Source organism: Salmo salar, chromosome ssa12 (genome assembly GCF_905237065.1).
Source record: "Salmo salar chromosome ssa12, Ssal_v3.1, whole genome shotgun sequence".
NCBI lineage: Eukaryota > Metazoa > Chordata > Actinopteri > Salmoniformes > Salmonidae > Salmo > Salmo salar.
Window position 1 is genome coordinate 11,380,414 of NC_059453.1, and position 23,540 is coordinate 11,403,953.

General features: G+C 40.8%; 1 protein-coding gene across 1 annotated transcript; it reads left to right on the forward strand.

Annotated features, from left to right (window-relative positions):
• The first annotated feature begins 2,142 nt into the window (after positions 1-2,142).
• On the forward strand, positions 2,143-21,274 carry LOC106596216 (myosin heavy chain, fast skeletal muscle). The gene is made up of 41 exons (XM_045690683.1): positions 2,143-2,193; positions 2,521-2,566; positions 2,691-2,918; positions 4,592-4,738; positions 5,719-5,875; positions 6,162-6,189; positions 6,458-6,572; positions 6,678-6,770; positions 7,111-7,171; positions 7,311-7,409; positions 7,903-8,006; positions 8,182-8,320; positions 9,132-9,250; positions 9,397-9,546; positions 9,641-9,811; positions 9,988-10,291; positions 10,622-10,686; positions 10,773-10,860; positions 10,977-11,094; positions 11,202-11,325; positions 11,769-11,905; positions 12,375-12,630; positions 12,816-13,058; positions 13,609-13,785; positions 13,882-14,027; positions 14,183-14,273; positions 14,644-15,033; positions 15,155-15,281; positions 15,483-15,601; positions 15,853-16,049; positions 16,185-16,368; positions 16,494-16,659; positions 16,822-16,946; positions 17,120-17,428; positions 17,669-17,872; positions 18,029-18,154; positions 18,283-18,453; positions 19,851-19,955; positions 20,052-20,147; positions 20,551-20,682; positions 21,153-21,274. Exons 3-41 carry the CDS (start codon positions 2,703-2,705, stop codon positions 21,171-21,173), a joined length of 5,820 nt encoding a protein of 1,939 aa, XP_045546639.1. The 5' UTR covers positions 2,143-2,193; positions 2,521-2,566; positions 2,691-2,702; the 3' UTR covers positions 21,174-21,274.
• Positions 21,275-23,540: the final 2,266 nt, after the last annotated feature.

Sequence of the window (23,540 nt, forward strand, 5' to 3'; positions counted from 1 at the left end):
TTCCTTTGTGTGTGAAATGAGAAAGGAGGTGCCTTTATATTATTATAGAAGAAGTAAGGAAATCCTATATACAGTCACCTTTATTGACAACCTTGATAAAGTTGAGCAATAAAGACTGAATATAATAAATAATACAAACACTGAGCTATATTGTATACAGTGAAGACGAGACTCCGGGATGCTGGCCTTCTAGGCAGAGTTCCTCTGTCCAGTGCTCAAAGAACTTGGGAAATTATGTGATTTTAAACTAATACAATTGATAAGAGAAATAGATTTTGTTTAACAAGTCATATTTTTTTATTTAAAAATTATACATGTCAAAATAATTGGCACCCCTGTTTTCACTACTTTGTTCACCCTCCCCTTGCGAGGATAAGGGCACTTAGCCTTTTACTATAATGTTTAATGAGATGGGACAACACATTGGGTGGGATCTTAGACCATTCCTCCATACAGAAGTTTGTGAGACACAGAGTAGGTGAACGGATGATCTCCGCATGTGCGGTTCCCACCGTGAAGCATGGAGGAGGTGTGATGGTGTGGGGGTGCTTTGCTGGTGACACTGTCAGTGATTTATTTAGAATTCAAGGCACATTTAACCAGCATGGCTACCACAGCATTCTGCAGCAATACGCCATCCCATCTGGTTTCGACTTAGTGGGACTATCATTTGTTTTTCAACAGGACAATGACCCAACCACACATCCGCTGTGTAAGGGCTGTTTTACCAAGAAGGAGAGTGATGGATTGCTGCATCAGATGACTTGGCCTCCACAATCACCCGACCTCAACCCAAGTGAGATGGTTTGGGATGAGTTGGACTGCAGAGTGAAGGAAAAGCAGCCAACAAGTGCTCAGCATATGTGGGAACTCCTTCAAGAATGTTGGAAGAAAATGCCAAGAGTGTGATAAGCTGTCATCAAGGCAAAGTGTGGCTACTTTGAAGAAGCTAAAATATACAATTTTTTGGTTTCTACATGATTCCACAAGTGTTATTTCATTGTTTTGATGTCTTCACTATTATTCTACAATGTAGAAAATAGTAAAAAATAAAGAAAAACCTTTGAATGAGTAGGTGTGTCCAAACTTTTGACTGGTACTGTATATACATCATACATACAACCGGTCAAAAGTTTTAGAACACCTACTCATTCAAGAGTTTTTCTTTATTTTTTACTATTTTCTGCAATGTAGAAAATCGTCAAAATAAAGAAAAACCCTTGAATGAGTACGTGTTCTAAAACTTTTGACCGGTAGTGTGTGTGTGTGTGTGTGTGTGTGTATATACAGTTAATATATATCATTTGAATCAGCCAGCTCTAAGCTGTTTACTTCAGACTGTGAGAACAGTTTGTAGCTATATCGCTGTCAGCAATATGAGTGGATAAGATTATTGAAATACTGGTATGGTGTAATTTAAGTCGGAAGAATCCTACTGGACCGTTTTAGCCAACTGAAATGTGAGACAAATAAAAGCACCTCCAGAATCTTCAATATGTCATACTGTAGATAAATAACACATTAGATTGAACACTTTTATAAGCGGTTATTGAAAGCCTAAATGTTTCTGTTCTAGCTTTTAAATATTAATTTAATATGGTTGCACCAGGGTGATAAATCAAAGTAACCAAATCACGAGGTAACGGCCATCTACGTTATAAGCATGAGGTGAGGAGACAGTTCAGATGTGTTTACAAGCTAAATATTAGAAATAACAGGTGAACATATATATAAAGTTGTTGATGAGGATTAATGCCACTAAAATGGAACTAAATCAGGTCAGATTAGATTTAATGAAAACTATTTTAGTGGTAGTGGGGCAACATGGAATTACTCCATTACAGTATTTGAGGGTCAGTGGGAGTAACATTGGAATCAATTTGACTAATCAAACAAATTTTTTGACATTATAATAATTATTAGTAGTGACATATCTACTTTATGTAAATTCAGTGTAATTCAATTCAGAGACAAATATGACATTAAAAAGTAATGTAATGGGAGTGTGGTGTTCCTGGAAGTGGGAGGTGCTAGTGAGAGACAGACACACAGGTCTGGGGGGAGGTCTCTCCTACAATCCATGTCCTTCCCCAGAGTGGTCCATAATTAACTGTTGCTTGGTTAGCACTTCCAACCAGATATAAGGAGGCTGAGGCCCCAGCATCCATAAGTCAGATACCTTCTTCCTCTGTGGTAAGACCTCTCCAACTTTTACATTTGTCTCATGTTTGCGCTCAGCAACTGAGGCAGTAGCTAACTGCAGTGTTTGAATTAAGTTATGCATGTCTCTTGTAAGATTTGAAAGTATGCAATAAAGTGGCATTGATTTAAAATGTTTTACTTCCAATCTGTAACTTTCATTTACATAAATTGAGGGGGTTCTAGAATGTAACTGGGCTTTCAGGGGTAATTATTTGAATGTGTAGTAAAGTGAGTTGCCAAAATGTTTTCGAACCCTTCGACAGCTAAATGATGAGCCTTTAGACTTGTGTGTTTTCACAACACCCTAATGTTTCACAGAGTCCTCCAAGAAGTACACATTCATCCGTAGGAGGGGGAAAAGAAGGTGAGACATGGTTTGAGTCTTCACATAAAAAGTGATGAGAATATTCTGAGAAATACTGTTCACTTAACTCTGTTGACTGGGGAGGAAGCACCACAGAGTGAATCATGTTTCATCTCTTTCCTAGTTATCAGTCACCATGAGTACGGACGCGGAGATGCAAATCTACGGCAAGGCTGCCATATACCTCCGTAAGCCTGAGAGGGAGAGGATTGAGGCACAAACCGCACCCTTTGATTCAAAGAACTCCTGCTATGTGACAGACAAGGCGGAGCTGTACCTTAAGGGTCTGGTCACTGCCAGGGCCGATGGGAAGTGTACTGTAACAGTCACGAAACCTGATGGCAGTAAGGAGGTAAGTCTGATCTGAAAAGTATTCAAGTTTGTGCAATTACACTATTCCTTGAAAAATCATCTAAATTATCAAAGAAAATATCAACAATATGAAATCAGAAAAAATAAAAATAAAAGATAAACATACAGTTCCTTCAGAATGGATTCTTGAATTTTTCAAAATGTTGTTGGTGTGTTACAGCTTGAATTTAAGATTTTGTATTTGTATCACTGGCCTACACACACACACAATACCACATAACGTCAAAGTGGAATTATGTTTTTAGAAATATTTACGGATTGACTAAAATTAAAAGCTGAAATGTCTTGAGTCAGTAAGTATTCAACCCCTTTGTTACGGCAAGCTTAAATAAGTTCAGGAGTAAACATTTGCACAACAAGTCACATAATAAGTTGCATGGACTCACTCTGTGTACAACAATAGTGTTTAACATCATTTTTGAATGACTACCTCATCTCTGATTCCCACACATACAATTATCTGTAAGGTCCCTCAGTCAAGCAGTGAATTTTAAACACAGAGTCAACCACTAAGACCAGTGAGGTTTTCCAGTGCCTTGCAAAGAAAGGCACCTACTGGTAGATGGGTAAAAAACCAAAAAAAAAACATTTTAATTACATTTTGGATGGTATATCAATACACTCAGTCACTATGAAGATACAGGCGCCCTTCCTAACTCAGTTGCCAAAGAGGAAAGAAATCACTCATGGATTTCACCATGAAGCCAATGGTGACTTTAAAACAGTTACAGAGTTTAATGGCTGTGATAGAAGAAAACTGAGGATGGAGCAACAACATTATAACAATGCTAACCTAAATGAAAGCGCGAAAAGAAGAAATCTTATACAGAATAGAAATATTCCAAAATATGCATCCTATTTGCAATAAGTCATTAAAAGTAAAACTCTAAAGAATGTGGCAAAGAAATTAACTTCATGTCCTGAAGACAAAGTGTTATGTTTGGAGCAAATCCAACACATGACTGAATACCACTCTTCATATTTTCAGCAGGACAATAACCTAAAACACAAGGCCAAATATACGGTGGAGTTGTTTACCAAGACAACATTGAATGGCCTAGTTACATTTGACTTAAATTTGCTTGAAACTCTATGACAAGACTTGAAAATGGCTGTCTAGCAATGATCAACAACCAGCTTGACAGGGCTTGAAGAATAAAAAAATAAATAATGCACAATTATTGTACTAACCAGGTGTGTAAAGCTCTTGGAGACTTACCCAGAAAGACTCACAGCTGTAATCTCTGCCAAAGGTTATTCTAACATGTATTGACTCAGGTGTGTGAATACTTATGTAAATTAGATATTTCTGTATTTCATTATCAATAAATGTGCAAAAATGTATTTTAAAAATATCTGTTTAATACATTTTGAAACCAGGCTGTAATACAACAAAATCTGGACTAAATTAAGGGGTATGAATACTTTTTGAAGCATTTCATTGTTTTTTGAAGGCAGTATATAACTAACACATTTCTCATGTTGACTAGTCAAGAATCACCATGTATGTGTCAGTGGGTGATAACTAGGTAGTTGGATTAAATGTGAAAATGTATTTTTTTTTAATTATTAAACTTGTATTTAATGAGCAAAAAAATCATTCAGTCATGTCCAGTTTGATCTGTGTGTAATCTAGATTTCTGATTGTTTCAGGAAGGAAAAGAGTTCAAAGATGCAGACATCTATGAGATGAACCCCCCTAAGTACGACAAGATTGAGGACATGGCCATGATGACCTACCTGAATGAAGCCTCTGTGTTGTATAACCTCAAAGAGCGTTATGCAGCATGGATGATCTATGTAAGAAACCTGCAAATACAAACACACACATACATGAACATAAGAAATACATAAATACAGTACTACCCATACAGAGGAGTCTAAAAATATTGACACTCTTGATAAATATGAGCAAAAATGTATTCTAAAATCTTTTATGAGTTGGGAGGGATCTTACACCACTCATCCATACAGAATCCTTCCTGATCCTTGACATTCTTATGGACTGCCCTCTTGAATTCAAACCGCAGGTTTTCAATGGGTTTCAAGTCCCGAGACTGAGATGGCCTTTGCCAAATGTTGACTTTGTGGTCAATTAACCATTTCATTGTAGATTTTCATGTGAACGTGGGTTTATTGTCCTGCTGGAAGATTAACTTGCGGCCAAGTTTCAGCCTTCTGGCAGAGGCAACGAGGTGTTCGGCTAAAATATCCTGGTACTTGATAATGTTCATGATACCATTGACCTTAACAAGGGCCCCAGGACCAGTGGAAGCAAAATAGCACCATAACATCAAAGATCCACAACCATATTTTACAGTAGGAATGGGGTTCTTTTCTGCTTATGTATTCTAATTTCAGCACCAAACCCATTACTGGTTGGCTTACCCAAAGAGCTCTATTTTCGTGTCATCCAACAAATGTAAACGGCTTTACTAAAATGGAACTGGCACTTGGATTTGAACCAGTGCTTTGGTTGAATGACATGAAAATAGACCTCTATAATTTTGACCCCTATCTCTTTGAGAGAAAAATATATTACTTGTTAAAAACAAAATACTTTTTTACAAGCAATTGTATTAGTATAAAATAATATACTTTTGCAGCCTACAATATAGCTCAGTAAAGTGACCCCACTGTAAATGAATGGTAGAAACCAAAACATATCAATACAGTAGACCCACATCAGTATACCAAAGAACACCCACATCCTCACATAAATCCAGGTAAAAGAACATCTGACTTTACTAATCCCCTAATTTATTTATTCTTTCATCCAGACCTACTCTGGGCTCTTCTGTGCCACGGTGAACCCCTACAAGTGGCTCCCCGTATACGACATGGAGGTTGTCAACGCCTACAGAGGGAAGAAGAGGATGGAGGCTCCACCCCATATCTTCTCCGTCTCTGACAACGCCTTTCAGTTCATGCTGATTGGTACGAGCTCTCATTCATGAATGATGGATGGATGGATGGATGGATGGATGGATGGATGGATGGATGGATGGATGGATGGATCTCAAAGTCCAATAGAAATTAAAATATGCTTCAGAGAGGTATCTACTGTTTTCTAGTCTAGGTAATAACAGTTTGCTGGGAATATCTGATTTCACTACCCTTGAATAGAATGTTCCAAAGTAAAATTCATGATGATGCTATGAATTAAATAATGTCCCCATAATGTTGCTTGAGTATGATAAGCAATGTGTTTTTTTGGTTCCAGATAAGGAGAACCAGTCCGTCCTGATTACGTAAGTTGTTTACTAAAATGGCACTTGAGAAAGTGTTTCTATTGTAATAAGTTGGGTCACTTGGTGTGATGAAATACATTACATTATGATTAGATTAGAGCATTAGGTTATGTGTAAAAATGAGTCGATGAGAAGGAATATTTGGTAATGATTTACTTATGTTAGAAAACAGGTCAACAGTATATTTTTCTATGCTATTTCTTAGTGAAAGCCAATCTGACACTCAAACATGTAACTAAAACCCCTCATTCTCTGTCATATAAACCAGTGGAGAATCCGGTGCAGGAAAGACTGTCAACACCAAGCGTGTCATCCAGTACTTCGCCACCATTGCAGTGTCTGGTGGAGAGAAGAAGAAGGAAGCAGACCCCGGCAAAATGCAGGTAGGTTGTTCTTATGTTTGCCATTTTAACACATTTCAAGCAATGAAGAAAAAATTACTTTACCACTTTACCAGTTTCTGAGCAACTTATGTTTGTCTCAATCAGGGGTCTCTTGAGGATCAGATCATTGCAGCTAATCCTCTGCTGGAGGCTTACGGTAATGCCAAGACAGTGAGGAACGACAACTCGTCTCGCTTTGTAAGTATGAAGGGCATACTATGGAAGTTAACTTATATTGGTAAAATGTATTTCATTAGTTCCCTATAGTTACATTTTAACATTTCAGACTTGATTTGCTGTAGTAATAAAAAAATAAAAAAATGTTTTAATTATTTGCAATCCACGTAATAATTCAAATTTCCTGTTGCTGCAGGATTTTTTCCCCTGCTGTAGCAAAATGGATCCTACATCAAGATCCTATATCTGTATCAATAGATCCAACATCTGTCCAACAAACTGTAACATTTTAAAGGGGTCTATCAAAGTAAAATGTTAATTTATTTGTTGGCCTATTTCTAACCCCCATGCTCTACTACAGGGTAAATTCATCAGGATTCACTTCCAAGGTGGCAAACTGGCTAAAGCTGACATTGAGACCTGTGAGTTGGTTTTGATTGTTTCTCAATGCTTTCCTAAATTCACACATATTATTTTTTGTGAGATTATATCATCAAATGTAATTTTATCACGTTCTCTCCTCTCTTTCTCTTTGTTTAATTCGTTCTCTCTCTTTCTCAGACCTGCTGGAGAAGTCCAGAGTGACCTTCCAGCTGCCCGATGAGAGAGGCTACCACATCTTCTTCCAGATGATGACCAACCACAAACCTGAGATAGTTGGTACGACAAAGTTAAGGTTCAGAGAAAATTATTCCCACCCATATTTCCCCCTAATCCTACCAACCCTCCCCTAAACCCCTCCCCCAACCCTACCATCCCTCCCCTAATTGGAGTAAACTAATGGACAACAATACTTAGGCTTCTACTTCCAGTTTATACATACTATATACATTTTACATACACAATATTTTTACAATAGTTGTCTTTTGATTGTTTTTAGTCCCATCCTTCATCTACCATCAACACTAATAATACTATTACAATGATTACATCCAAGGTAACAAGGCATCTAGACATGGGTCAGGTCTCTGGGAAATATCTATCTAGTGATGCACTAGTCCACAAGTCTCAGTCTCCTCTTTTGATGCTATTTATTATATACTACATGTATCATTGAGTCCATCTATTGAGTAAAGGAGGGAGAGATAGTGTAAAGGTAGGACAGCAGAATTCTAAGAGATTTAACTGACAAGCTGTTCTCTATTGTCCACAGAAATGTCGCTCATCACCACCAACCCCTACGACTTCCCCATGTGCAGCCAGGGACAGATCACTGTGGCCAGCATCAATGACAATGAAGAGCTGGATGCCACAGATGTGAGTCAAACAAAGGGTTAACCAAACTCTAGATAGGGAATGGGTAGGACCACCATACACACTGAATGCACTGTGAAATTCCAACTTGGTGGCAGCTGGGAATTTTCATGTATTTTTTTTCACATACCAAACTACCCTTCAGTTTATCACTGTTGTACTTCCTCTTTAATGCCAGGATGCCATTACCATCCTGGGCTTCAGTAATGAAGAGAAGCAGGCCATCTACAAGCTGACAGGAGCTGTATTGCACCATGGCAACTTGAAATTCAAGCAGAAGCAACGTGAGGAGCAGGCCGAGCCAGACGGCACAGAGGGTGAGTCCCAATCATAGATATACAATATGTAAAGCATTAGTCCCATTCCCAAAGATATAAATATACTGAGTGTACAAAACATTAGGAACACCTTCCTAACATTGAGTTGCACCCCCTTTTGCCCTCAGAACAGCATACATTTGTCAGGGCTTGGACTTGAAAACATGTCGAAAATGTTCCACAGGGATGGTGGCCCATGCTGGCTCTAATGCTTCCCACAATTGTGTCAAGTTGGCTGGATGTCCTTTGGGTGGTGGATCATTCTTTATACACACAGGAAATTGTTGAGTGTGAAAAACCCAGCAGCGTTGCAGTTCTTGACAAACTCAAATTGGTGCGCCTGGCACCTACTACCATACCCCGTTCAAAGGCACGTAAATATTTTGTCCTGTCCATTCAGCTTCTAAATGGCACACATTCACAATCCATGTCTCGACTGTATCAAGGCTTAAAAATCCTTCTTTAACCTGTCTCCCCCCTTCATCTAAACTGATTGAAGTGGAATTAACAGGTGACATCAACAAGGGATCATAGCTTTCACCTAGATTCACCTGGTCAGTCTGTCATGGAAAGAGCAGGTGTTCCTAATGTTTTGTACACCCAGTGTAGAACACGTAAGTTTCATATGAAAGTCAGGCAGGAGTCTTTTTTAAGACAAAATTCCAACCTCCAGAAATGATTTGAAATGATGGATATGTGAGAAAACCTAAACCTAACCCACAAAAACGTTAGCCACACTATTTTGTCAGTGTGACATCAGAAACAAGTGATCTTGTGTCCCTGAGTCTGTTGTTGTTGGTTCTCACTCCAGTGGCTGATAAAATCGGCTACCTGCTGGGCCTGAACTCAGCTGAGATGTTGAAGGCTCTGTGCTACCCCAGAGTGAAGGTTGGCAACGAGTATGTGACCAAGGGACAGACTGTGCCTCAGGTAAGTCAGCCAAACACAGCATCTACCATTTTCTGAGCGCCATCATTATTTTGAGGATGAGTGCATAGCTTTAAAAATATATATTTATGTTGATTTTCCCTAGCTCTTATCACAAGACATATTAATTTGAGGTATTATCATTGCAGGTTAATAACTCAGTCAGTGCTCTGGCCAAGTCTATCTATGAGAGGATGTTCTTGTGGATGGTCATCCGTATCAATGAGATGTTGGACACCAAGCAGCCAAGGCAGTTCTATATCGGTGTGCTTGACATTGCCGGGTTTGAGATCTTTGATGTGAGTATGACACCAGAACAAGACACTTAGATGTGATTGAGATGGATTACAGTCTTGTATGATGAAATGATCCCTTTTAAAATTCCATCAACAGTACAACAGCATGGAGCAGCTGTGCATCAACTTCACCAATGAGAAACTGCAACAGTTTTTCAACCACACCATGTTCGTCCTGGAGCAAGAGGAGTACAAGAAGGAGGGAATCGTCTGGGCCTTCATTGACTTCGGCATGGATTTGGCTGCCTGCATTGAGCTTATTGAGAAGGTAAGCTGTCTGTGAGGATTTTAATGGTACAGCGTATCTGACTGTTGAGAACTCAATATGTTTCCTATTATGTGCCCCTAAATTAATATAATCCTATAATAGCATGTTTGCCAAAGGAATTAACGTGATCAAAAATGTAAATATCACTAATTTGATATACATCTCTTTTTGTAAAGCCATTGGGCATCTTCTCCATCCTTGAAGAGGAGTGCATGTTCCCCAAGTCTTCAGACACTACCTTCAAGGACAAGCTGTACTCCCAGCATCTTGGCAAAACAAAGGCGTTTGAGAAGCCCAAGCCTGCCAAAGGCAAAGCAGAGGCCCACTTCTCCCTGGTGCACTACGCCGGGACTGTGGACTACAACATCACTGGGTGGCTGGAGAAGAACAAGGACCCCCTGAACGACTCAGTTTGTCAACTGTATGGGAAGTCTTCAGTCAAACTTTTGGCTGCCCTGTATCCCGCTGCCCCACCTGAGGGTAAGACTGGCATCAAGTCAAAATATTTAATTAAGCACTTGTTACAACCAAATGTTCTTTAAAGTCTTTGAATGTATCAGAATTTCTCTGGGTTTATTACTGGGTTAATTTAATCATACAATAGGTGTTATTCTACACAATCTCATTGGCAGCATTTGCCTCTAGATAAGTGTGAAGTTAACCAGAGATTCTCTGGTTTATAATTAGTGTGCTTGCTGAAGACAAGACCACTATAGATTTCTTACACACTCTTATTATGATTCTATTTATTCCACCAACTCTAGGAAATGTACTTTTCTAGTTATCTTTTACCTTTCCCCATTTTAACAGATACAACCAAGAAAGGAGGCAAGAAGAAGGGTGGTTCCATGCAGACTGTGTCCTCCCAGTTCAGGGTGAGCTTTTGAAATGTGCTTATTCAGTCCTTCAAAAGGTGCATTGATTATCATAAATGAGAAAATGGTTTGTAACCCTCCTACAGGAGAACTTACATAAGCTGATGACCAACTTGAGGAGCACTCATCCTCACTTTGTGCGCTGCCTGATCCCCAACGAGTCAAAGACTCCAGGTACAATAAATATTGAGTTAAATATGGAATCTTATCAGTACAGTATCAGTAACCTCAACCATTCCAATCTTTAACCTGTTTATGAGTATTAAAAGAGACTTGGTTTGTTTTACCAGGTCTGATGGAGAACTTCCTGGTTATCCACCAGCTCAGGTGTAATGGTGTACTGGAGGGTATCAGGATCTGCAGAAAGGGCTTCCCCAGCAGAATCATCTATGCTGACTTCAAGCAGAGGTATACAAACATAAATGCACACAGATCTGCTCCAAGGATAAGCTTACCTTTTACGTAATATAACCAACCTACAACTTCACATATGTAAATAATCTATCTTTATTCAGGTACAAAGTACTGAACGCCAGTGTCATCCCTGAGGGCCAGTTCATGGACAACAAGAAGGCTTCTGAGAAGCTGCTTGGATCCATTGATGTGAATCATGAGGATTACAAGTTTGGACACACCAAGGTCAGTCAAATACCCCCAGCAAAAGCTGACAACAAAACACAACTTGAATGATAATTTAAACCCGTACCATATAAAATCTCTCCAGGTGATCTATCCATCCTTTTGTTCTTTCTTCTTCATTTCACTAATAGAAAAGCTGGAAAAACATTGTACTATTTTTTTCTTCAAAGTCATGCATCACAAGTATAGAAGAGAAACTAAACTCATTATCATGTACATTGTGTTAGAGTGGTATGGCTGCAGCTATCTGTATCTGTGTAGATTATTAATCTACTGTACAATAACTAACAACTTAGAAATAACCTATCCCATGGTTTGTTTGCAACTATTGCAAAGTTAATGTTGTTTAAATCAATCTAGTGGTGTTGTTCCCCTCTTTTGATTCAACCGTTTCTATCTGTCACCATCTGTTGTTCCATTTACCATGTTAACCTGTGTCTCAGGTGTTCTTCAAAGCCGGTCTGCTGGGTGTCCTGGAGGAGATGAGAGACGAGAAGCTGGCCACTCTGGTCGGCATGGTCCAGGCTCTCAGCCGTGGATTCCTCATGAGGAGAGAGTTCACCAAGATGATGGAGAGGAGGTGAGGAATAGTAGACATCTTGACAAAGCTTTCTGTCAACCACCTGTATCTAATGCATTATGATTACATACTGTATATGCTGTGAGTTGTTCAGAATGAGAAAGTACGTCTTATAATGGTCTACTAAAGCTTTTGGGTTAATTCATTTAGTCCAGAAATGGATGTAGCAACTAAGGATTCTAGCTTTATAGCTGCAGTTTGGGATTTGGATGTTCAATTGACATTTAAATGTGTGGTATTTACCCATTTATTCTTGAAGAATATAAAATGTCTCATGAGCTTAGCATGACTGTCAGTCCTTGCATCTGGAGAGCTGTCTAGGAATTTAAGAGGAGTTACATTTCCCTAGCCCCATTCCTCAGCTGTAAACAAACAGTGGCAGGTGGTTCTGTTTTGTTGTTCATCTAATCACAGAATGTAGCTTTAAGCATGCCACTCACCATGCCACTCCATCCTTTCTGTCGACCAGAGAATCAATTTACGCCATCCAGTACAACATCCGCTCATTCATGAATGTGAAAACGTGGCCATGGATGAAGTTGTACTTCAAGATCAAGCCCCTGCTGCAGAGCGCTGAGACTGAGAAGGAGCTGGCCAACATGAAGGAGAACTATGATAAGATGACAGCAGACCTGGCCAAGGCTCTGTCCACGAAGAAGCAAATGGAGGAGAAGTTGGTGGCCCTGACGCAGGAGAAGAACGATCTGGCGCTCCAAGTCGCATCTGTGAGTGAAAAAACAACCCTCATTACAGGCACATTTACATACACATGAATACACATACATATGAACACACATTTTTATTGCCCTATTTATTGTCCTATTGATTTGCTCTGACCTCTTTGAGTAAAATGTATACTTTGATACACAAAGTGAGGCCTCTGATTTTGTTTCTCCTGTTCTGAAATCAGGAAGGAGAGAGTCTGAATGATGCTGAGGAAAGGTGTGAGGGGCTCATCAAGAGCAAGATCCAGCTGGAGGCCAAACTCAAAGAGACGACCGAGAGGCTGGAGGATGAGGAGGAGATCAATGCTGAGTTGACTGCCAAGAAGAGGAAGCTGGAGGATGAGTGCTCTGAGCTGAAGAAGGACATTGATGACCTGGAGCTCACTCTGGCCAAAGTGGAGAAGGAGAAGCACGCCACTGAAAACAAGGTCTTGTGTCTTACCATAGACAGTCTAACCAAACAATAATCAAATCAATAATCAAATCAAAACATAGCTTAACAGAAATGGAAGTCACGTTGTATTGTGGGTGCAGGAACAATTAGGACACAATAGTAGAATTTCAGTTGTGGGGTACTCCCAAATATATTGCATGTTCTGCTCCCCCCTCATCGGGCGGCAGGTAGCCTAGTGGTTAGAGCGTTGGACTAGTAACAGAAAGGTTACACGAGATGACAAGCAAAAAAATGAATGAAAAAAATATATATCTGTTGTTCTGCCCCTGAAAAAGGCACTGTTCCTTGGCCGTCATTGAAAATAAGAATTTGTTCTTAACTGACTTGCCTATTTAAATAAAGGTAAAAAAAGTAATGTTTGACTTCCATTCAGTAGACTGGCATGGTGAACACTGCCACCTAGTGTTGAATCTATAGTACAGTAATTCTTGAGGCATTTCTAATCTAAATTAATTGAAAGCAATATATAACAAACTATGTCTGTCTTTTATGGTGAAGTATAATTATGTTGTGGCCATTTACAGGTTAAAAACCTGACAGAGGAGATGGCGTCTATGGATGAGAGTGTTGCCAAGCTGACCAAGGAGAAGAAAGCCCTCCAAGAGGCCCACCAGCAGACACTGGATGACCTGCAGGCAGAGGAGGACAAAGTCAACACTCTGACCAAGGCCAAGACCAAGCTGGAACAGCAAGTGGACGACGTGAGTGGAGTTTGACATTTTGGCCATGATAGCATGTAAGATGATATTATCTTCAGTTGTTTAGATTTTAACAATATATGTGTTTTTATCATCTAGCTTGAGGGTTCTCTGGAGCAAGAGAAGAAGCTCCGTATGGACCTTGAGAGATCCAAGAGAAAGCTGGAGGGAGATCTGAAACTGGCCCAGGAGTCCATAATGGACCTGGAGAATGACAAGCAGCAAGCTGATGAGAAAATCAAGAAGTAAACACAAACAAATGACTACAGTATTACCTGCTATGATGGTTGTTTTGGGCTAATTCTTGTAATGATGAAAGAGCACTTGAATGGTATGATCCTCTCCCTTTACACTATCGAACCAAAACAAACTCTGCAATTGACATATTTTTGTTTCTTAGGAAGGAGTTTGAGACCACCCAGCTCCTCAGCAAGATTGAGGATGAGCAGTCTCTGGGAGCTCAGCTGCAGAAGAAGATCAAGGAACTCCAGGTACAGTACAGGATACAAGTTCAAGTACAGAAAAGCACACAACAGAATCATTTCCTTTAAAAAAAAATACACTTTTTCTGGCAGCAGACAGTATTCCAGGTGGCTTCTGATGGCTCAGTAGGTTGGAAGATGTTTTTTCTTGTTGGTGCTTCTTACCATCCCCACTCAGCCCTCAATGACAATATCCATGTTAAAATGGCTAATGAGGGTTTGGCTCCTGCATGGGACACTCTCTGCTGAATATATTAGTGTAACTGACTTTTTATTAAACACATTTATGCAAAATATACATACTGTTATTATTTTGTGAGGTTCAATTGTTTCAACTGTACTGTAGTGTTCATCCCCCTGCTCCTACCCCCTGGTCTAGGCCCGTATTGAGGAGCTGGAGGAGGAAATTGAGGCTGAGCGTGCTGCCAGGGCTAAGGTTGAGAAGCAGAGGGCCGATCTCTCCAGGGAACTTGAGGAGATCAGCGAGAGGCTGGAGGAAGCCGGAGGCGCCACTGCTGCTCAGATTGAGATGAACAAGAAGCGTGAGGCTGAGTTCCAGAAGCTGCGTCGTGATCTTGAAGAGTCCACCCTGCAGCATGAGGCCACAGCCGCCGCTCTGCGCAAGAAGCAGGCCGACAGTGTGGCTGAGCTCGGGGAGCAGATCGACAACCTGCAGCGCGTCAAGCAGAAGCTGGAGAAGGAGAAGAGCGAGTACAAGATGGAGATTGATGACCTCTCCAGCAACATGGAGGCCGTTGCCAAGGCTAAGGTGAGTAGTAATGTTTTGATCAAGCAGTGTTGAGGATGGTCAACTACATTACCATTCGATTGAACTGAAGTTGACAGAAGTCACATATATAAAGTAATGATGGAACATGTTTCACTAACAGGGCAATCTGGAGAAGATGTGCCGTACTCTTGAGGACCAGCTGAGCGAGCTCAAGACTAAGAATGATGAGAATGTTCGCCAGGTGAACGACATCAGCGGACAGAGGGCCAGACTCCTGACAGAAAATGGTACCATCAACAATAAACAACAAGCCAATGCTTTCCTTCAGTAGAAGCCAACATGTATTAGGGGCTATAGGCACATAGTCCACTCCACATATGTGGTGAACAGTACAGTAGAAACTAACATTGCCCTACGATACCTCAAAATACATTTTCAATCTTAGAGAACAGAGACCCTATTAACAAGATGTCCCTCTGTCCCTGCAGGTGAGTTTGGTCGCCAGCTGGAGGAGAAGGAAGCCCTGGTGTCTCAGCTGACCAGAGGAAAACAGGCCTTCACCCAGCAGGTGGAGGAACTGAAGAGGGCGACTGAGGAGGAGGTCAAGGTAAGGGACCCAAAATGGACTCCACCGTCCACAGAGTTTAGAGCAATATCTTCACATAGATGGTGACTACGCCACCCTCTGAGACTCCTAATGTCTATCCACCCTCAGAGGCTTCAACTGTCTCTCCACCCTCAGAGCCTTCAACTGTCTCTCCACCCTCAGAGACTCCTATTGTCTCTCCACCCTCAGAGACTTCGACCATAATGTGTTTGACTATCTCACTCATTTCTCCTTGTCTTTCATTCTCACAGGCTAAAAATGCACTGGCCCACAGTGTCCAGTCTGCTCGCCATGACTGTGATCTCCTGAGGGAGCAGTTTGAGGAGGAGCAGGAGGCCAAGGCAGAGCTGCAACGCGGCATGTCCAAGGCCAACAGTGAGGTGGCTCAGTGGAGGACTAAGTATGAAACTGATGCTATCCAGCGCACAGAGGAGCTGGAGGAGGCCAAGTGAGTCGCACGCAACAGAAAAACTCAGATATGGTGTGGATGGTGAGGGTGGTAGGGGGCTCTGACAAAATGTTACATCAATATGTATTGTAACATATCTCTCACTCCATAAAACCTCCCTCTGTCGTCCAACAGGAAGAAGCTGGCCCAGCGTCTGCAGGAGGCTGAGGAGACCATTGAGGCGACCAACTCCAAGTGCGCCTCCCTGGAGAAGACCAAGCAGAGGCTGCAGGGAGAGGTGGAGGACCTCATGATTGATGTTGAGAGAGCCAACGCATTGGCCGCCAACCTCGACAAGAAGCAGAGGAACTTTGACAAGGTGAAAATGAATAAACCTCACCACAGGCTGATATTTACTGTTTGAAATATGATCAATTGTAGCATATTTCTGATTCAAAACTCTTCATCAATGACTTCTGATGAAAATCCCATGGATTCTCCTAGGTTCTGGCAGAGTGGAAGCAGAAGTATGAGGAGGGTCAGGCTGAGCTGGAAGGAGCTCAGAAGGAAGCTCGCTCTATGAGCACTGAACTCTTCAAGATGAAAAACTCCTACGAGGAGGCTCTGGATCATCTGGAGACTCTGAAGAGAGAGAACAAGAACCTGCAACGTGAGCATTTGACAGCAATTCTATTTGGCTCATGTTTCAATAGCAATATTAATTGCTGTTAATTAATTCACTGTTATTATGATTCAATGTCAACTTCAGTGCATTGGCGATATCCACTGAAAATCTCCCAAGTCTAAACTGCTCTTCTGTGTGTGTGTGCAGAGGAGATCTCTGACCTGACTGAGCAGATTGGAGAGACTGGCAAGAGCATCCATGAGCTGGAGAAGGCCAAGAAGACCGTGGAGACAGAGAAGTCTGAGATCCAGACCGCTCTGGAGGAGGCTGAGGTACAAACTACAGCTGTTTGATGGGAAAAGCAGTGTTAAACTAGCGAAAGCCAGCTACAGTCCAATGATCCCTGTATTGGAGTTTATTGTAGTCGTATATATATTTACTTCCTTGTGTTATATACATCCAAATGTATTTAACACAATTCACATGACTGCTTCTGTTTGTCCAGGGAACACTGGAGCACGAGGAATCCAAGATCCTGCGTGTGCAGCTGGAGCTGAACCAGATCAAGGGTGAGGTGGACAGGAAGATCGCTGAGAAGGACGAGGAGATGGAGCAGATCAAGAGGAACAGCCAGAGGGTGGTTGACTCCATGCAGAGCACCCTGGACTCTGAGGTCAGGAGCAGGAATGATGCCCTGAGGGTGAAGAAGAAGATGGAGGGAGATCTGAACGAGATGGAGATCCAGCTGAGCCACTCCAACAGGCAGGCCGCTGAGGCCCAGAAACAGCTGAGGAACGTCCAGGGACAGCTCAAGGTAAAGGGACTGGGACATCACTCTCAAAAATCTGAACATGGCTAGAGATTTGTGAGAGATGTGTTTGCAGATTTGTGAATCTGTAGAAAATAATACAACAGAGGATTTGAATAGAGTAGTTTATGTACTAAAGGTAGCGATACTGGGGAAATTCTTACCAATGAACATTTCTATCACTGATCGATCCTATCACCTCTACTTCCACAAGTCCTAATGAACGTATGTCATTGTGAACTCCAGGATGCCCAATTGCACCTTGATGACGCCGTCCGTGTTGCAGAAGATATGAAGGAGCAGGCAGCCATGGTGGAGCGCAGAAACGGTCTGATGGTGGCTGAAATTGAGGAGCTGAGAGTTGCTCTGGAGCAGACAGAGAGAGGCCGCAAAGTGGCTGAGACTGAGCTGGTAGACGCCAGTGAGCGTGTTGGACTGCTGCACTCCCAGGTATGGGTCAAAGCCATTTATAATGACACTCAACCAAGCATACAGTTTAAACACACCTGGAATTTGACAGTGCTTGCTTTAGATTGTCAGAATTTCAGTCTGGTGACTTGCAAGTTCTCTTGAGAGTGAAACAAATCGTCTTGTTTCCTTCTTCAGAATACCAGCCTTCTGAACACCAAGAAGAAGCTGGAGACTGACCTGGTGCAGGTGCAGGGAGAGGTGGACGACATCGTCCAGGAGGCCAGGAATGCAGAGGAGAAGGCCAAAAAGGCAATCACTGATGTGAGTCCTTGAATTACATCAACTTCATTTGTCCCCAAGTGCCAATGGTAACTGGGCTGGTTATAAACAACAAAGATCTGAGAGGGACATTATGATTGGTGCATAAATTAAACAAACTACTTTTCCAGGCGGCCATGATGGCTGAGGAGCTGAAGAAGGAGCAGGACACCAGCTCTCACCTGGAGAGGATGAAGAAGAACCTGGAGGTCACAGTCAAGGACCTGCAGCACCGCCTGGATGAGGCTGAGAATCTGGCCATGAAGGGAGGCAAGAAACAACTCCAGAAACTGGAATCCAGGGTGAGTTATCAGCAGGGTGGATTAGGGGGGATTAAAAGACAGATTGCTGGAAATGTATTTGATCATGTAAAAATACACAGGAGCATTGTTTCCATGACTTGTTCTCGCAATAACCCATTTAGATCAGGGGTTCCCAAACTGTTTTGTGGCAAGGACCACTTCTGTGATAGCGAATTCATCAGTGACCCCCCTCATAATATCAGAACACAACTCCTACTTTAAAGTGCATCAAAAATAGCATCCACGCAGATTTACTATGACTTCTGCAGTGCATGACTGGACTAATCAAGTCTCAGGCCCTGGGAAATAACATTTTTAAGTCCCCCTTCTTTGCACCAGAGAGAAAATGTTGCAGTTTTAAAGCTTAAATTACTGTGCATTTATGATCACAACAAAACAAATTATAATAATTGTACGCTTATTTAGTGGAGTTGATCCAAGACCTTTACATAAACGCAAATGTATTACTCTAGTTGCTTCGTTCAGGCTTAAACTGTTGTCACAGCAGACGTCTTCTAATCTGCCATTTCAATCATAATAATAACTCACAATAAATATCAACACACAATATAATATACATTCATCGAATTAATGTCATAGTAATAATTTCTCTCTCTTGTTACGTCTCATTCACCGGCCGTTGCTAGGGAAGCTAGCGTTGCTATGCGGGGCTACCAGCTAGCGGGCTAACAGCTGAATTAGCTTTTAGGCTAGCGGACTTTAATAAGTTCATAAAACCTGAAAATACAACATAATATCTCAACAAACATATGTACATACTCCAGAAACATTACCGTCTTGAATATGGTGATTTTACACTCGCTTACCTTCAAAATAAAGATATAAAAATGTATTTATGTCGGTGTTTCTGTCTTGCTCAATTGGCGAATTTCTCTCAACTGTCATAGCGCGAGCTCCATAATAGAAGAAATGTCCCAACATTAAAATATGCGAGTGGCGGCATCTAGTGGCCATTCTGGTACTGCACCATACACCACTAAACGCATGACAACATCGACAGTCATATTACTAACACAAGAAGAATTGAGTTGTGAGCCTCCCAGACCCGTTGTTTATCTAAGAGTTAATAACATAAATTGTGGATGAATAATATTACATTGTACTGTATTGCACCCTCTAAACTTTTCCCAAAAGATCCCTGGCTGTTTAATCTATTCTTGCTAGAAATATACATAAACAAATTGAAATGTAAATTCCACTTTGAGAACCACTACCTAGATAATGAAAAGTTGTTGTTATTATTACAGAGTACATAGGAACAGATAACAACTGTGCCCCCTTGACTGGGTAGAACACTATACCTCTGTTTTACAAATATTTGTTACGTCTGATTTCACGGCCTCAAACAAATGCCTACATTTATTTCTTCCACAAAGGTGCGTGAGCTCGAGACTGAGGTGGAGGCCGAGCAGAGAAGAGGTGTAGATGCTGTCAAGGGAGTCCGCAAGTATGAGCGCAGAGTCAAGGAGCTCACTTACCAGGTAAGAGAAAGTGCCTTCTTCACACACTTGACACTAACACAGATAGGTTTGTGTATAAAACTATACTGACATTGATTATTTGATCTTCTCCCACAGACTGAGGAGGATAAGAAGAACGTTAACAGACTTCAGGACCTGGTAGATAAGCTGCAGATGAAAGTGAAGGCCTACAAGAGGCAGGCTGAGGAAGCGGTAAGTCACAGACTTAGTCAAATTCTCTGAAAGCATACAATCGAAAATGTATTTTTTCCCTACAAAATGTAATGTCCATACGGTTTAGTTGAATTCTTGCTACAGCACACCAATTGATAGTGCAAGTAATTGCTGAAGAAATTATACACATTTCCGAGTGCCTCCTATGCCTATGTGTTACCAACTTAAAGAAGAGGGGGTTGAATATGAATTTGCTGGTCTAGTGGTAGTGCTGGAGGCAGCGGTTTGTTCCCACTCACTTCCTCTGCTGTATCATCTATCTCCCTATATACATTGCTATCCTAAATCTGCCAATATGTGTTTTGTTGAAAATAATATTTTAATTTGCTACCTGAAGCTCCAAATGCTGATGTTCTGCTCTCCCTCTCTTTTCCTCACCCAGGAGGAAGCAGCAAACCAGCACATGTCTAAGTTCAGGAAGGTTCAGCATGAGCTGGAGGAGGCTGAGGAGCGTGCTGACATCGCTGAGACTCAGGTCAACAAGCTCAGAGCCAAGACCCGTGACTCTGGAAAGGTACAGAACTGCTGCTAAACCTGTACCTGACTCATGTTCAGATATGACCACATCAACACCACCTATGATTCAGTCTTCAATACTGACCTTTTACACTCAACTGTATTTAAGATCTGCAAGAAGCACATTTCAGGTAGGGCAACAACAACAAAAAATATTATATAGTACATATATATATATATATATATACACACACACACACACACAGACAGACAGACAGACAGACAGACAGACAGACAGACAGACAGACAGACAGACAGACAGACAGACAGACAGACAGACAGACAGACAGACAGACAGACAGACAGACAGACAGACAGACAGACAGACAGATAGTACTTCATCATCTAAAATCCAAGCTGAGCACTGAGCACTAGACTTGATCCATTATATTCTATCCAAGTCTATCCATATATTTATCATGTTCATTATTACTACTGTTCCATTACATTCTTTATTTCTTCTTACAGGGAAAAGAAGCTGCTGAATAAACATGACCAAAGTCTTATCATTTTCCTGTGTTGCATAAAATATGATTTTCATGGTAAAATGTTGAGCATTGATTAAAAACATGAAGGCCTTCATAAACTTCCTTTGTGACTGTGGACTTATTACTCAGCAAACAGCTTTTTCATACAATAAAAGTACTGTACTTTAATTAAAGAAGCACTCTTGATTTTCAACAACAACAAAGCGTTTACCCCCAAAAGCGGTCACTTTTTTTGGTAAACAGCTGAGGGATGAGGCTGGAGAAATGTAACCACTCTCAAAATTCAATGACTAAGCTATGGATCACAGGGACTGACCTTCCAAACATCAGCAAGATAATTTAAACTATGGACAGGCCCAAATGTAAATGTTTCAAAAATAAAAAGATATGAGCAGCATATGTATGCATAACCATAGTAGCAATTGAAAGGGAACAATTTGGAGATTGTTGGGAAATTCTCAGAACAAAGTTCTAAGGAAACAACAAACCGTATTTTTGCATGTGAACGTCATCACAGATTATGCAAATATTAATCTCTTGTAAAAACACTACTTAAACATACATGGTAATCGAGCATCTGACCAAATTATGTGAGACTTTAGTTCTGAGTTCAATTGATATTATGCCCACATAAATGGGGAAAGAAATGACAAATGTGATATTGATTTATCATTAGACAATTTGCATTATCCAATAGATTTTCTGCAGATATGCACTTCCATAACAATTAGCGTTCCCCTCCAGTCCTCAAGTGGGAAAATTATGGTAATACACCTTCTAAACACAGTAATAGACCTTCTAAACACAGTAATACACCTTCTAAACACAGAAATACACCTTCTAAACACAGAAATACACCTTCTAAACACAGTAATACACCTTCTAAACACAGTAATACACCTTCTAAACACAGTAATACACATTGTAAACACAGTAATACACATTCCAAACAGTAATATACATCCTGATAAATGTACCTTTCACGAGGAAAATACCCTGTGAAAGTGACGTCATCCTATGTCATATTTCATTTCATGGTCATGTCCTCGACTCTTTTGAATGAAATTCGTGAAAATGTGGTCATTGAAAATGATATCCATGTTTGTGGATGAATTTGCTAGATGCTTTTTATTAGGTTTTTGCGCTGAATACAGGGGCGGAAATCCCGGGGGGGGCACGACCCCCCCATCCTGGGAAAAATATGATTTGTCCCCCCCAATATATCACTGAAACATAACTATGTAATTTAAATAATATTAATAATACGCAATGAAAGCAATTGTGCTGATTATAGACACTTAATAGCGTGTTTTTAAGTTTCAAAAGATTGCGACACCCCCACCCTTTGCCTCACAATGGTTTGATCCACTGCCAGTTCCTTAGCTTGCTCCGTAACAGAGAGGCCGTATCTACTGTCTGAAAGGCACTCAATGCACGTAACTGACGTGAGGTTAATCCAGTCAATTGCGCACACACACTAGCTGAATATGCAGAGCTAGCGCGCAAATATTAACTATTAAGCTAGCTAGTACCTATTCCATTTATGTGGCCTCGTCAAAGATGGAATCTTTGCTATCGTCAATTTATTCCGAGATCAGCATGCAGATGCTGTAAGTTAGTGCTTCAAAGTCCCTGTGATAAGGTTAGCGATAAACTGAAATCCAAACTGAACAGAACTACACTCTCTTCTAATTTAGCTTTTGCAACGAGACCATTAAATATATTTAAGACAATGGTCTTAAATATATTTAATGGTCTCGTTGCAAAAGCTAAATTGTCGCAAGGGAACTTTTATTTATTTTATTTCAACTTTATTTAACCCGGGTAGCAAAGATTATAGCAAACACCACTGAAACGGAATTGGTGCTCACTAGCTTTGCAAATTCAGCTATTGTTGGAAGCCAGCCAATATGAAACAAACGATTAAAATTACAAAAGGCTGCAGCATATGTTGTGTAAATGGTGAACTCATACAGCTGTCAACTCTTGTCATTTTAATCCGTTTCACATTTGCTAGCTACCTTTTAGATCGAAGTCCATATAGAATGATAGAAGATAAGATGATAGAAGCCCATCTCCTACTGTAAATAACCTACACACTCTGTGTGTGTGTAGCCAGCCAGCCAAGTAGAAAAATGGCAGAAAAATAAAAGACGGACATCAGAGTATTTTTCAGTACACCAAAACGCATAATAAGAACCCTAGTAGCCTAATATCTCAAAGACTAGTTGATAAAATGTTCATAAGAAAGAAGTGAAATGCTAATAGAAATGTTTCACAATGATGTCATTAGGCAGAGCAGGCAACAGATGGCACACAGACAGCAGAGTTGGGGACAGATATGCAGGGACATACTGGCAGAGACAGG

Bases quoted from the DNA above. Each gene is read 5' to 3' on its own strand.
- LOC106596216 (XM_045690683.1), top strand. From the start codon at position 2,703: ATGAGTACGGACGCGGAGATGCAAATCTACGGCAAGGCTGCCATATAC. The intron at 2,919-4,591 runs GTAAGTCTGATC...TGATTGTTTCAG, and splicing joins AACCTGATGGCAGTAAGGAG to GAAGGAAAAGAGTTCAAAGA. The intron at 4,739-5,718 runs GTAAGAAACCTG...TCTTTCATCCAG, and splicing joins ATGCAGCATGGATGATCTAT to ACCTACTCTGGGCTCTTCTG.